At 34.2% G+C, this 15,731-nt stretch overlaps 1 protein-coding gene and 1 pseudogene across 1 annotated transcript; both read left to right on the forward strand.

Annotated features, from left to right (window-relative positions):
* Positions 1–3,383: 3,383 nt before the first annotated feature.
* Positions 3,384–4,677, forward strand: LOC110281634 (uncharacterized). Its single transcript, XM_021144043.1, has 2 exons — positions 3,384–3,798; positions 4,022–4,677. The coding sequence occupies exons 1-2, from the start codon at positions 3,384–3,386 to the stop codon at positions 4,675–4,677; spliced, it is 1,071 nt and encodes a 356-aa protein (XP_020999702.1).
* A 5,080-nt stretch (positions 4,678–9,757) lies between these two features.
* LOC107491440 (receptor-like protein kinase 5) lies at positions 9,758–12,575 on the forward strand (annotated as a pseudogene).
* The last annotated feature ends 3,156 nt before the right edge of the window (positions 12,576–15,731 follow it).

Raw genomic sequence — 15,731 nt, forward strand, 5'->3', positions numbered from 1 at the left:
TCTTGTGCATGATAATTTTCAAGAATCACGTATGGAAAGGGATACTCGTGCAAAAGAGGGTGAATGGGTTACAGTTAGTAGAAAAGGCAAGGAAAAAGTGGGTAAAGGCCACAATGTGGTGCCAAAAAAAGCCAATGTAGCAATATGCTCCAATTTGGTTAGTAAGAAATTTTCTTTTGGGTCTAATAACATGCATGCTGGATCCTCATCAAAAGCAAATGTGAAGTCCTTATCAAATGCAAAGGTGGGGCCTAAGGAAAAGAAAGATCCTCCATCCACGCTTGGCTCTTTGGAAACAACTCAGGTGGCTTTCAAGGATCAGAGTACTCCCTTTTTTAAAGCAGGGCACAAAAGGCAGCGTCCTATTTCGCTTCAAAACTCACCTACTGAAGCATTGTCAATGGATTCTCGAGTACAAAAAGAGCTTGATAAAGTTAGTGCAACAACAAACTTGGAGACCCAACCTCAACAGAAGAATGATGGTTCTGCGGTGCAAGTCCAGAAGGAGACACTTGGAGACAGGGGTCCATCAACGTGAGGTAGAATGATTAAACATTCCAATTATTTAATTTATTTTTTATGGATTGTGACCATTTAAATATTATTAGTTGGAATGTTAGGGGGCGTTAAATAAGATGTCTCGGGTGCATTGTAAGGAGTTGGTATGAAAATTTCAACCAACTTTTTTTATTTTGGTGGAAACTCATATTGGGTTTGAAACTATGAAAGAATTTTGGGGGAGATTAGGCTATTATCCTATAGGGATTGTAGATGATGTTGGACACAAAGGAGGAATTTGGTTCCTCTCTGCTAATTTAAAATTTTCTTGTAAAATTCTTTGGGTTATGAATCAATGTGTAACTTTGAAAATTGATGGTGGTGGGCGAAGATGGATCTGCAGTGCGGTTTATGGCAGCCCTCAAGCCACTAATAGAGTAGAATTATGGAGTCATCTGCTTGATATTGGTTTGTGCATTCAGGACCCGTGGGTGATGGTTGGAAATTTTAATGATATTTTGAGTGTTCACGAGGTGAAGGGGAGTAATTTCTATTCAAATCGCAATAGTATCTTTGCAAGTACTCTAGATTCTTGTGGTCTTTTTGATCTAACAACCTCTGAAAGACGGTTTACTTGGTTCCGTAAAATTCAAGGAAACAAAGAAATTGCAAAGAGATTGGATAGAGTTTGCTGTACTACAGAATGTCGCCTTCTTTTTCCAGAAGCTTTTGTTGAAGTTCTCAGTCGTTCCCACTCTGATCATTGTCCCCTACTTATCCGATGTCAAGGAGTTCCTATCAAGAAAGAAAACTGGCCTTTTAGATTCCAAGCGGCATGGGTAACGCATCCTGATTACAAGGCAATTGTTCAGAAATTTTGGGATAGTACAGGCTTTGGCATCCATAGGAAGTTGTTGGGGGTCCAAGAAGTTTCGTTGGAATTCAACTATACGGTCTTCGGCAATATTTTTATTAAAAAGAGAGAATTGGAGGGTTATTTGAATCGTATTCAACGGAAAATGGAAGCTGACGATGATCCGATTCTGAAGCACAAAGAGGAAGAATTGAGAGCTGAGTATAATATAGTTTTGGCCCAAGAAGAATTGCTTTGGTACCAGAAGTCAAGAGATCAATGGGTTTGGTATGGTGATAGAAATACTAGCTTTTTCCATATGCAAACCATCCTTAGAAGAAAATCTAACAAGGTTCATGGGTTGCTAGTCAGTGATGGGTCTTGGTCTGATGATCCGGAAGTTTTGCAAAGGGAGGTTGTTCATTTCTTCAAAAATATTTTTTGTTCTACTGAGCCTGTTGAGGTTAATTGCATGGGAGAAATTCCTATGCCATCTCTTAGCCAGGATGCTTGTGATAATTTGTCTAAACCAGTAACAATGTTGGAGGTTAAAGAAGCTCTGGATAATATGAGCTCGTTCAAAGCTCCTGGGCCGGATGGTTTTCAAGTTTTTTTCTTCAAGGAATATTGGGATGTGGTGGGTCATGAGGTATGGCGTACTGTTCAGAAAGCATTCTTAGGGGAGACGTTAAGCCATTCTTTGTTGGAAACTTTGATTGTTCTTATCCCTAAGTGCGACCCTCCAACTAGATTGAAGGATTTTTGGCCAATAAGCCTTTGTAATGTAATTTATAAGCTAGTGACTAAAGTGCTGGTTAATAGATTACGACCATTTTTGGATGAGATTGTTAGCCCAACTCAGGGAGGGTTTATTCATGGTAGAGGAGCACCTGATAATATTATTGTCGCCCAAGAAGTTCTTCACTTTCTTAAGCGGACAAAGTCTAAAAAAGGAGCTATGGCTTTTAAAATTGATTTAGAAAAGGCTTATGATAGAGTTGATTGGAATTTTCTTGAGCACACTCTTGAATCTTTTGGCTTTCCTTCTCTAATTATTCGGCTTGTAATGAATTGTGTTCATGCCTCAAATCTTTCCATCCTTTGGAATGGGAATAGATTGGACAGCTTCCAACCTCGCAGAGGGCTCAGGCAAGGAGATCCAATTTCTCCGTATTTATTTGTTTTGTGCATGGAAAGATTGGCGTGCTTCATTTCCAAACAAGTTGACGAGGATATTTGGGATGGTGTGGCTGTTTCTAGAGGGAGACCTAGAGTTTCCCACTTGATGTTTGCAGATGACCTCCTCCTTTTTTGTAAAGCGAAGAAAAGTCAAGTTCAGAATGTTGTGCACACCTTGGAGTTGTTCTGTAAAGCTTCAGGTATGAAGGTTAACATTGAAAAATCTAAAGCTATTTGTTCTAGAAATATCATTAATAGAAGGAAGGAAATGTTGTCTGGTGTTTCTCATATTCCTTTTACTAGTGACATAGGCAAATACTTGGGGGTGAACCTTAATCATCCTCGAACTGCTAGATCTATTTTTTCGGACTCTTTAGAGAAGATCAAGAATAGGCTGGCTAGTTGGAAAGGTCGGCTCCTTAACAGAGCAGGCAGACTTTGCTTAATTAAATCTGTTGCTTCTTCTCTTCCTATTTATCAGATGCAAGTGACTCTTTTTCCTACTTCGGTTTGTCAAAAGATTGATTCTATGCTTAGACAATTCTTGTGAAAGGGAAAGGTGGGGGAGCGTTGCTTAAATTTGGTCAAGTGGAGCAAAGTTGTCACTCCAAGAAAATATGGAGGATTGGGAATTAGAGATACTCAATGTGTAAATTTTGCTTTACTCGGAAAGCTTGTTTGACAATTATTGCATAATAAAGATAAGTTTTGGGTAAGAATTATGTTGACAAAATATTTATCTGGGAGTTCTTGCTTTTCACCCAAATTTTCTAATAATGTTTCAAGCACTTGGCGAGCGATTTATAAGACAATAGAAAAGCTTCGTGATGGTTTTGATTGGTGTACAGGCAGGATGTCTCAATCCTTTTGGTATCATGCTTGGCGACCATGTGGAACGCTAGCTCCTTTGATTCCTTTTGTGAACATTTCTGATTCTCACTTGAAGTTAGAAGATGTCTGGCACCATGGCCATTGGCGGTGGGATATTCTTTGCACAATGATTTCGGAAGAAGTTAAACTTGATTTGATGCTCTTTGATCCTATCAAGCAGGCAGGAGATAAAACAGGTTGGTTTTGGACAAACTCAAATACTCTCACCTACTCGACTAAAAGCGGGTATGAATGGCTGTTGAAGAAGAAATTTGGCTGGAATGATAATGAAAATTGGCTTTGCCTTTGGCGCTTGAGAATACCGGAGAAGATAAAGTGTCTGCTCTGGCTTTGCCTTAACAACGGAGTTCCGACAGCTAGTTACCGGTTTCAAAGAGGTATTTCTACTTCTGATTTTTGTTAGAGATGTTATCTTGCTCTAGAGGATATTAACCACTGCTTTAGGACTTGCCAAAAAGCTCGTCAGATTTGGATTAGCTAAAATTTGGGAATGACCGCTGAGGATTCTAGTTTGGAATTTGTGTCTTGGGTTCGTTCTAACCTCAAATTTTGTGTCTTGGATTCGTTCTAACCTCAACAACAATGAGTTTCTCTTTGCAGCGGCCTTTTGGTGGATTTGGAGGGATAGGAACAATGACATCTTCCACCAAGATGATCCATGGAGTAAGGAGAAAATTGTTCACTTAGTTAAACATGCTGCTCGAGATTTCTCTAATGTTGTTATCAACCAAAAACATATTATTCCTTCTTCTTTGAAATATAACTGGGAACCACCTCCAATGAATTTCTGTAAAGTGAACTGCGATGCAAGCGTTTTTGAAAATGAGCAATTAGCTGGCTTTGGATGTATTATTAGAGACAGCATGGGAATTTGGATAAAAGGTTGTTCTGCTAGTATACCTCTTTCTAGTGTTCTCTGTTGTGAGCTTCATGCTATTTGGAGAGGGCTTGTTATGGCTTGGGATTGCGAGTGCAAAGAGGTCATATGTGAAACTGATAATCTTGATGCGTTTCTTCTTGTTTCGCGAGGCACAACTAGCATGATTAGGAATGACTCTGGTCTGCTTGACAAAATCAAAGAGATGCTCCAGCGCAATTGGACAGCTACTTTAGTGCTCATCCAGCGAACAGCAAACAGAGCGGCTAATTTAATGGCTAAGACTGTTGTTTTAAACAAGCAGGTGTATCTAGAGTGGTTACTACCTCCTAATAATTTAGACATTATTATTAGAGAGGAGTACTACTCTTTTTCTTAGATCTTTTTTCTTTGTGTTATGTTCAGTCACAAAAAAAAATGGAGGATTCTGCTTGAGTTTCCGCATCTGCATGGCAAGAATTTTGCCCTCCATCTATATTCCCACAGAAATTTTTTTTTGTTTTTGAATCTCCATTTAAAATGGTTTTTGGAAAAAATTTTGATCTTCAAGAAGGTTTTTTTTGTCAAGTGAATTTGATGGTCCCTGCATTACATCCATACATCACACATTCACACACCCTACATGAGTATATACCAATGTTTTAAAATTTGGACGGGCTCAACTGGTCGGACTGGTCCAATCATGAACCGAAAGTTAATACGATTCGGTTATTAATAAAAACCATTCAAATCAAAAATCGCATTTAAACAGTTGAACCGGCCAGAAACTGGTCGGTCAGATCGAATCAGGACCCAGCCCGTTTTAAAAAAACGTAGTCGTTTTATGTTTTTAGCTTTAGGGATAAAAAATTCCTCGTCCGTTGCACTCAGGGGCCACCATTTCTTCCTCCATTGTGCCTTGTGTCCTCCAACCCCTTCACCAATCTCCTTCCTTCAGAAAGCAAAACTACCCTCAACCCTAGCCTCCACCACCGTCGTAAGGAGTGGGCCACAGCCGCTGTCTATCGCACTCAGGGACTTCTCTCTTTGTCCTTTTGGTGTCTCCAAGTCTCCAAAGCTTGTTCCCTCTCACCAATCGCAAGCGCACAACTTTTTTCTAGAAGGCAATGGCTTAATTTTTTTAATTTTCGTTCTCTGTTCTTCATTTTTTCGCTCAGAACAATTTTTTTGCTCAAAACCATTTTCGTTCTCCAAACCCTATTCCCTCTCACCAAATGATGTATTATTCTCTATTTTGGATTGAATTATTAATTTGAATGATTAGGTGATTTTAGTTTCCTGGTAAATGTCTGTTAAAATTGTGTTGAAAATTTTGATAATGGCTTCATTTTTTTTATTTTCGTTCTCTGTTCTTCATTGTTTTGCTCAGAATAATTTTCATTCTCCAAACCCTGCTCCCTTTCATCAAATGCTGTATTATTCTCTACTTTGGATTGAATCATTGATTTGAATTATTAGGTGATTTAGTTTCTTGGTGAGTGTCTGTTAAAATTGTGTTAAAAATTTTGTTAATAGCTTCATTTTTTTTATTTTCGTTTTTTGTTCTTCATTTTTTTTAGAACAATTTTTTTTGGATTGTAAAGGAGAATAACTCTTTTATTTTAAAGAATCAAGATGATCAAGAACAAGATTGAAAGAAGTGTAATAGTTGTATTAGTTGGCCTTGTGTAATCCTTAGCCTATTTAGTTTTTTCGGGTTAGATTCCTAAATTAAGGAGAATATACAAAGCTTTAGCCAAGTGTGGTTCAAAGGTGTAACTTTCTAATAACAATTTAGGGTTTGTTTCCAAGAGTCATGATATTATTCCTTTGCATAATACTCATCTCTTCTATTTTTCTGCTGCATAACTTTCTTCTTTAGTGTTGCTGTCATTATCCTGTGTTACTCAAATTAAAATTTGTAAGATATTTAAAAATTTATATTAGATTATAATTATACTATATGGTGTGTTTATTTATAATTTTTTATTATAAAACAGTTTTTTTATTGAATATCAGTTGAACCGATTAAATCAATAAACTAATGAACTAGTAATTAAAATAGTTCAATAACTGATCCAATTTTTAGAACCTTGATATATAGGCTCGTAGTATGCTAACAAAAGAGAATGTATGTGATTCATTTCATCATAACTTTTCTTGAGAGAAAAGGAAAAAATTTGGAACCAAACTTAGAAAACCAAAATCAGCCAAAATTTTCTATTTTTAACTTTATTTTAATGAGATGAATAAAATTTAACTGTTATTCTTTCACGCGCCTATTTTTTTTTTACTGTAATATTTAATGTATATAAAAATATTAATTGCATAAATTAAATAGCATATTATAAGTACATACATTTATCAATTTATATTCTTATTAAATGAGTATACATAATTTATATTTATGGTATTTAATTTATATTATAATAACAAAAGCACATTTTTTATTTATTATGTAATATCTATAATTCATACACATAATTTTTATAATTAATATATTTTTACAATTAATATTATTCAATTGTAAACTATATTTTTTATATATTTCAAATTATCTTATATATGCACTAATAAATTATGATTCAAAATATTTTAATATTTTCTTTTTGAAGACATTATATATTTGAATCAAGGTATAATTTTTTAAATCACCGTTTTCGATAATTTAAAAATTTGTTTCATGTTTTTCAAAGTGAAAATGATTTATTCTGATTCATATATATTTTCAAATTTTACTATAATTAGATTTAAAAAAGAAAATGTCAAATACCTAAATTAATTTATTCAATTTATAAAATTATTCATAACATCCAAAAGTTCATACACATAACATCCATAATTAGGTAAAATATACATAACATCCAAAATTTTATATTAATAACATCCATAATTTCATACTCATAACATTCATAATTAATAAATTTTTATAATTAATATTACTAAATTTAAAATATGTGTCTTGTTATATATTTTAAATTATCTTACATGTACACCAAAGGATCATCATTTTAATATTTTTTATTTATTATTTATATGTATTTTATTTATTGATTTTAATATGACGAGTTAATAATTACTTTTAAAATTTTATTTCTTAATTTTTGTTTATATTTTATATTTTATTTTTTTATTTTATAATAATCTATATGTAGAATATGAGTTGTATAACAGAAGTTGTTAAATTTTTTAATTTAACATCCATATTTTTATACATATAATATTTATAATTTTATATATATAATATCCATAATTAATAAATTAATGTTAATTATTATTATTTATTATTTTATTCTGCAAGTCATGAACCAACCATTTTGGATGTTTTTAATTTTTAATAAATAAAAATTGATCAAATTTAAGATGTTTTTATTTTTTATAAAATGTGTTGAGGTGATTTGAGATTTTTTAAAAATTGAAAATATAAAAATTTAAAATTTTTATTTAAGAGAAAAAATTATAAAATTATAAATACATGTAGTAATAATGAGAGCGAAATTTTTAGAATTTAATTTATATTAAATTTGAAATTAATTTTTAGTATAATTAAATAAAGAAAGATAATTATTATAAAAAAAATTAATTGCATTAATTAAATTAGGAGAATGATTTACACTTTCTTATAAACACAAATATTATTAATTATATATTTTTATTTATTATCTATAATATTTTGACTACATAGCATTATTGAGCTTGAATTTTGACCAATTTCTAGAAGCTAAAGAGTTTGTGATAGATTCGGATACAATGTGAAATAAAAAAAAATTATTTGCAACAGATCATTTTCAGCAATAGTGATATTAATAGTATATGAAAAAGGTTTATGACTAATCCCCAATTGTATATAAATTGATTCTAACATTTGTAAACTTTATGCACCACCAACTTTATTAGTAGTTGAATAGTCAAGCCTGACCCTTTAATTCTCTGAATTTATAAATAAATATTGAAAAAAAAAATTATAGCTACTTATTAATTTTTTTGTTATCACTTTGGATTTGGTAGTTTGATGTCTGGTTGATCAAATCGATGTAACTTTTGATTTTGAGATTTTGATTGAATTATATAATTTAACCATCAAATTTTAATATATAATATACAAATTTAAGAAGGTTTATCTGCATAAAATTTGAGGATACCGAAATTTATTAAGAATTTTTTGGTTAAAAAATGACAAATGTCGTATTATCCATAACTTAAATAACTAAATTTTTAAAAGTTTAAATAAGTTTTTACTCCTTGTAAAATACATACTTGTAATATTTTTTATGATTTTGGTTTTTAACTTTTAATTTTTTTGGCTTCCTATGATTAATTAACCTGATGTAACAAAATGACACATACATAAACTTTTAATGAAAAAAAATTAAAAATTAATAATAAGGATCAAATCAAGTATTTTAATTTTTACAAAACACTAAAGCAAATTTAAAAAGACAAATAAATATTTAAATTATGCTAAGATTAATTATCAAACCCATATTATCAAATACTATATACTTGAAGAAAGCCTACTGCTTAAAAGAATTTTTTTACTTTATTTTAAAATAAAAATACCTACTCAAAGTTATATCCACACACTTTAAAATTATATAAAATTAATTTTTAATAAATACTTAAAAAAATTCCCCAATAAAACCCATCCAAACAGTATCTTCATAAATATATTTTAGTATATTTATATTACGGTGAATATAATAATTATAGTATTTTAAAAAATATTATTGAAACTAAAATAATACTTTTTAATTATTTAACAATATTTTAAAAAAATATTAAAATAAAATATAAAAAATTATAATTATAATTTTAATAATATTTACATAATCACAATAACTATTATAATGACAGATATACTAAAATTCAATATATATTCACTATAATAATAGGTGTATTAAAATTGATCGTATATATAATAAAAATGTTATTTGTATACTAAAATTAGTCACTAAAATTAAGCACCGATATATTTATGTATAAATACATGTGTTGTTTAATTTATTTTCAATATATATTTATATTTTAGTATGTTTATCTTAGTGATCGACTTTAGTCGCTGATTTTGGTGTAGGAGCATAACTTTGTATATAAATATATTAAAGTCCAATTTTGGAAGCAAAGAAAACGACAAAGTTGTCATCAGCATTCAGATGTTCTTCATCTTCTTTCTTCGTTTCTTCCTTGCAAATGTAAGACATTCAATATTTCATACAAAACCAGGAAATAAAAACATTCCAAAATGAAAATCTCAAAACCTTCATTGTCCTCTCATACTCTGACTTTGTTCTTCTTCATCATGATTATGATGAGTCATGTTGCAAACTCTCAGTCTCATCAGCTCTATGATGAAGAACATGCAGTTCTTACGAAGATAAAACAGTACCTTCAAAACCCACCATTTTTAAGCCACTGGACACAGCAATCATCAACTTCCAACAACAACCACTGTTCTTGGCCTGAAATAAACTGCACCACCAATGGCAATTCTGTCATTTCACTCACTCTCCCCAACTCCAACATCACACAAGCCATACCAAGAACTCAAGAACCTCATTTTTATTGACTTCAGCTTCAACTTCATCCCTGGTGAGTTCCCAACATCACTATACAATTGTTCAAAGCTTCAGTACCTTGATCTTTCAATGAACAATTTTGCCATGTTCCCAAGTTGGAAATTGCCATCAAACTTTACCAAATTGACCAAATTGAAACTCTTTCATGTGTATGCTACAAATTTGGTTGGTGAAATTCCAGAGAACATTGGAGAAATGGTGGATTTGGAGAATTTGGATATGTCACAGAATGGTTTAACTGGTGGAATTCCCAGTGGCTTGTTCCTGCTCAAGAATCTGACCATATTGTACCTTTTTCAGAACAGTCTCTCCGGAGAGATACCTAAAGTTGTTGAAGCATTGAATTTGGTTGATCTTGATCTTGCACAGAATAACCTCACAGGGAAAATTCCAAAAGTTCTTGGAAAGCTTAAGAACATTACTTGGTTGAACTTGTCACTTAATAAGTTGTCAGGGGAGATTCCAGAAGCCTTCGGTAGTCTTCCAGCTATGGTGGATTTTCGCATGTTCTCCAACAATTTGTCAGGTACTCTTCCATCCGAATTCGGCCGCTACTCGAGGCTTGAAACCTTTCTGGTTTCATCTAATAGTCTTAGTGGAAATTTACCAGAGAATTTATGTTACAATGGCAGGTTACTTAATTTAACTGTTTATGACAATAATCTTAGTGGTGAGTTGCCAAAATCACTAGGAAATTGTAATAGCCTACTTGATCTGAAAATTTACAACAATAAGTTTTCTGGTAACATTCCTAGTGGTCTTTGGACATGTTTGAATTTGTCAAATTTCATGGTACGCCATAACAATTTCACTGGTGAGCTTCCTGAGATGCTGTCCTCTAGCATTTCGCGGCTCGAGATAAGTTACAATCAACTTTCTGGTAGAATTCCAGCTACTGTGTCTTCTTGGACTAATGTGGTAGTGTTTGATGCAAGTAAGAACAACTTGAATGGAAGCATTCCACAAGAGCTAACTTCTCTTCCAAAGTTAACAACCCTATTGCTTGATCAGAACCAGCTCACTGGGCCGCTTCCTTCGGACATAATCCATTGGGAGAATCTAGTGACTCTGAATTTGAGACAAAACAAGCTCTCTGGACAAATACCAGATGCACTCGGCCGGTTGCCGGTGCTTAGCCAGCTTGACCTTTCAGAAAATCAATTCACTGGCCAAGTTCCTTCTCAGCTTCCAAGACTCACCAATCTCAATCTTTCTTCCAATCATTTGACAGGAAGGGTTCCGAATGAATTCGAAAATTCTGCATTTGACACCAGCTTTTTGGACTTCTGATACCCCGGAACTGAACCTTGCATTGTGTAATTCTACTCCACAAAGATCAGGCAAGGATTCATCTTGGTCTGTTTCTTTGATTACAAGTCTTGTTGTAGCAGCCTTCTTAATGGCTTTGTTGGCAACACTCTTGATTATGAGGCTTTACAGAAAAAGAAAGCAAGAATTTGATAACTCATGGAAGCTAATTTCATTTCAAAGGCTGAATTTCACAGAATCAGACATTCTCTCCTCATTAACTGAGCAGAATATTATTCGCAGTGGTGGATATGGTGCAATTTATCGTTGCCCTGTCGATGATTTCGGCTATGTTGCTGTGAAAAATATTTGGAATGACAGAAAGTTAGATCAGAAGCTCAAGAGCTCGTTCTGTTGTGCTGCATTTCAAATGAGGAATCTATGCTCCTTGTTTACGAGTATATGGAAAATAGTAGCCTAGATAAATGGCTGCACAAGAAGTATAATAAGGCCTCCAATTTCTCAAGTTCAGCAGTGCATCATGTTTTTCTTGATTGGCCAAAGAGGTTGCAAATAGCAATTGGAGTTGCACAAGGTTTGAGCTACATGCACCATGATTGCTCACAATCTATTGTTCATAGAGATGTGAAAACAGGCAACATTCTCTTGGATGCTCAATTCAATGCAAAAGTTGCAGATTTTGGTCTGGCTAGGATGTTGCTCAAGCCTGGTCAATTGAACACCATGTCAACTCTGATTGGATCATTTGGCTACATTGCTCCTGGTGAGTGAAACTGAAATCCCAATATTCTAGTTCAGAACAGAAAAAAGTCTATTTGGAAAATAGTAGCATAATCAATGACACAAACACATGAGAAATGTGTTGCTTGAAGAGCAAGTAATCATAATCTGCACTTCTAGTTTGTTATAACAAGTACATTGCTCGGTTAAATTCCATGTGCCTTATATTTTTGCACTGGCCTAAGTTTCTTAATGTATATATGTGTTTCTTTATGCTTGAAATTGCAGAATATACTCAAACAAGAAGGATCACTGAAAAAATTGATGTGTTCAGCTTTGGTGTTGTTCTGTTGGAGCTGACAACTGGCAAAGGGGCGAATGATGGAGACCAACACTTGTCTCTCGCCGAGTGGGGGTGGCGCCACATTCAGATAGGAAGCAACATAGAAGAGCTTCTAGACAAAGATGTCATGGAACCAAGCTACTTGGATGAAATGTGCACAGTTTTCAAACTTGGGGTGTTGTGTACTTCAACATTGGCTTCTACTAGGCCTTCCATGTAGGAGGTGCTGCAAATGTTGCAACTCTGCAGAGATCAATTTGATTATGGAGGAGACAGTAAATTAGGCCATTATGATGTTGTTCCTCTTCTTAAGGATTCAAAAAGTGAAACAAGGTTGGATGTTGTTGATACTTTATAAATAGAATTTTGATGATATACCTATACACACGATTGGATGTTTATGTAAAAATATAATTTAAATTGTTAATAAGTACAATTATAGAAGTGGGCTTATAAGGATGTTAGTTTTAGTTACAATTCTAGTTCATACTTCATAAGATAATAGAATGTGAAATTTACCAAATTGTAACTTAGAATTAGCAATAAACTAAGACTCTAAGAGTGACATATTTGGAGGGTGTGTTGATGAGGCTTGACTTGGTTTGGATATAGTTGCAAACTTGGAACAACGAAGAAACAAAAAAAGCAGACAGATCAAACTTTTGTCCACACTCCACACCATACTTGTATTCACACGTGGTGTGGATTGACCAAGAATAAACAATGAATATGCTGGGACACATATAAAATAAAAAAATGTTAATGGCTCTGATTGTTTTGAGTGAAATTGTGGTGGAGTCTTTAATTTTGTCGTGTTGCAAAGACTTTAACCTACTGTAGTGCCGTTATACTAACATGATGGTTTATTAAATACAGGCCATGTGTAGCTTGTGGCAGCCCAAGCTCAATCAGGCTAGTCAACTAATGTGGCGAGCCGTTTTAATATATACAGGCATAGCATTTTTGGATTTAGGCATAATGGACTTGTATGTTTTTAATAAAATAGAGTTTTTTTTCTCTTGCTGTCAATTTGAAAAAATGAAATAACGATATCTTTGGCAATGTGTTTAAGAGAAAAAGAAGAGTCCTAAATAGAATTAATGGTATCCAAAAAGCTTCGACCTATGGCAGAAATCCTTTTCTCGAAGACCTGGAGCAGCAACTTGTTACAGAGCTTGAAGAAATTCTGAATCAAGAAGAAAACACTCTGGCTTCAAAAATCTAGACAGAATTGGATTGTTGACGGAGATAAAAATACCAGGTATTACCATACAAAAACAGCTATAAAAAAGAAGAAAAATAGAATCCTTAAGCTTCGAAAAAGTGATGGGCAGTGGATGTGACCAACAAGAAGAAGTTATGGAGATGGTCATGAATTTTTTCAAAGCCCTTCACCAAGAAGAGAATGGCAACTGCACCTACCTTAATATAGTTTTCACTTTCCCAAAATTCCGTAAAGATCTTAAATATGTCCTTTCTGTTCCACCTTCATGCACTCAGATTTAAAAAGCGTTGTTTGACATTGGGTCCTTGAAAGCCCCTAGGGAAGATGGTTTCCCAGCCCTCTTCTATAAGGAGAATTGGAATGTAATAAAAGGTTCATTTATCCCTTTTATTTTACAACTCTGGCATAACCCTCGGATTATTGAATCCATCAACCAAACTCTCATCACTCTGATCCCTAAGGTTCCTAATCCAGAATTTGTCTCTCAATTTCGGCTTATAGCTCTGTGTAATGTTGCTTACAAGACCATCACTAAAATTGTGATCTCTAAACTCAAACCTCTCCTTGCCGATATTATTTCTCCAAACCAGGCCAGTTTTATACCTGGTAGAATGATACATGACAATGTTATTATTGCCAAAGAGCTGTGGCACAATATGAGGAAATTAAAAGGGAAAAAGAAGTTCATATCTATAAAAATTGACTTCGAAAAGGCGTATGACCGGTTAAAGTGGAGCTTCATTGAAAAGGTTTTGGAGGAGTTTAGAGTTCCAGACCAATTGAAAAATATCATTCTCTATTGTGTGTCTTCTGTTTCTTACAAAATCCTGTGGAACGGGTGTAAGACGAAGGCATTTTTGCCTACTCGGGGAATTAGACAAGGTGATCCGATGTCACCCTATCTCTGTTATGGCTATGGAGAAACTCTCTCACTTGATTGAAGAAAATGTTGTGCGACGCGACTAGAAGCCTATGACAGTGGGTCGGGAAGGGCCATCAATTTCTCACCTTCTCTTCGCAGACGACCTGTTGCTTTTTGCTAAGGCTTCCACTCAACAAATAGATAATATTGGGAGAGTCCTTGATCTTTTTTGCACTGTGTCAGGATTAAAGATAAATCAAGCAAAATCAACCATATCCTTTTCCAAAAATGTGGATCAAAGCCTGAAGGATAATATCACTAATAGATGTAAGTTCAAGGAAACTGTCGAGCTGGGAAAATACCTGGGTGCTATGATTACCAATGGAAGAACGCAGAAAAGAGATTTCAGGGTGCAGTAAAACGGGTCAAGAAGAAACTCAGTGGGTGGAAAGTAGGATGCTTGTCTTTCGCTGGTAGAGTTACTCTGGCTCAATTTGTGTTAACTCCTTCTCTGAACTATGATATGATGCATTCCATTATCCCTAAAGGAGTCTGTCAAGAAATTGAAAGATTGCAAAGAAGGTTCATCTAGGCAGAGAATGTAGGAGAAAGAAAATTTCACAACGTGGGATGGCATATTTTATGCAAACCCAAAACCCTTGGAGGCTTGGGATTCAAATCTCTTTCCTTGATGAATGAAGCCTTCATGCTCAAAGCTTTTTGGAGATTAGTGGTGGATAATGACACTCTCTGGGCAAGAGTACTACTGAATAAATATGATAAAGGGAGACAATTTTCTGGTGAGATGAAGGTCAAAGGCTCAGATTCTCAATTCTGGAAAAATCTTAAAAAGGTGAAGACGATCTTTGACAAAAATACAAGCTTTTCAATTGGTAATGGTAAATTGACTCGCCTTTGGGATGATCCTTGGGTAGAAAATGAACCTCTTCATGAGTACCTAACCAGTAATCAGATCCCTACGGAGATAAGGAACATGACAGTTTTTGAAGCTGTGGAACAAAACAATGATTGGAACTACTCCCTTCTGAAGAATCATCTCCCAGATATCATCATTAACAAAATAAGAGCTATCCACCCTCCCTTTCAAGAAGCAGGCAGAGATCGAATTCGGTGGAATGCAACTCAAAATGGAGATTTTTCTGTTGCAAGTGCTTATAAACTTTTAGTAGGGCATGGGAAACCACAAGATCAAGTGTGGAATGTGATATGGAAGTGGAGAGGACCCCAAAGAACGCGGTGTTTCTTGTGGGTGACTACACACCAAAAACTCATGACTACAAATAGAAGATCAAAACTTTTTGGAGCACCCCCCTTCTGCCATAGATGCCAAAGAGTCCAAGAGACCCAAGAGCACCTATTAAGAGACTGCCCAACAGCATCTAAAATTTGGATCCAATTCATTCACCCAGCCTTCCTTCAAGATTTCTTTAGAGCTCCC

This window comes from Arachis duranensis, chromosome 5, assembly GCF_000817695.3.
Source record: "Arachis duranensis cultivar V14167 chromosome 5, aradu.V14167.gnm2.J7QH, whole genome shotgun sequence".
In the NCBI taxonomy this organism is placed as follows: domain Eukaryota; kingdom Viridiplantae; phylum Streptophyta; class Magnoliopsida; order Fabales; family Fabaceae; genus Arachis; species Arachis duranensis.

What these genes read in the sequence shown, in the direction of transcription:
- LOC110281634 (XM_021144043.1), top strand. Translation starts at nt 3,384, where the DNA reads ATGTCTCAATCCTTTTGGTATCATGCTTGGCGACCATGTGGAACGCTA. An exon ending in TAGTTACCGGTTTCAAAGAG is followed by an intron (nt 3,799 to 4,021) that starts GTATTTCTACTT and finishes TTCTCTTTGCAG; the next exon opens with CGGCCTTTTGGTGGATTTGG.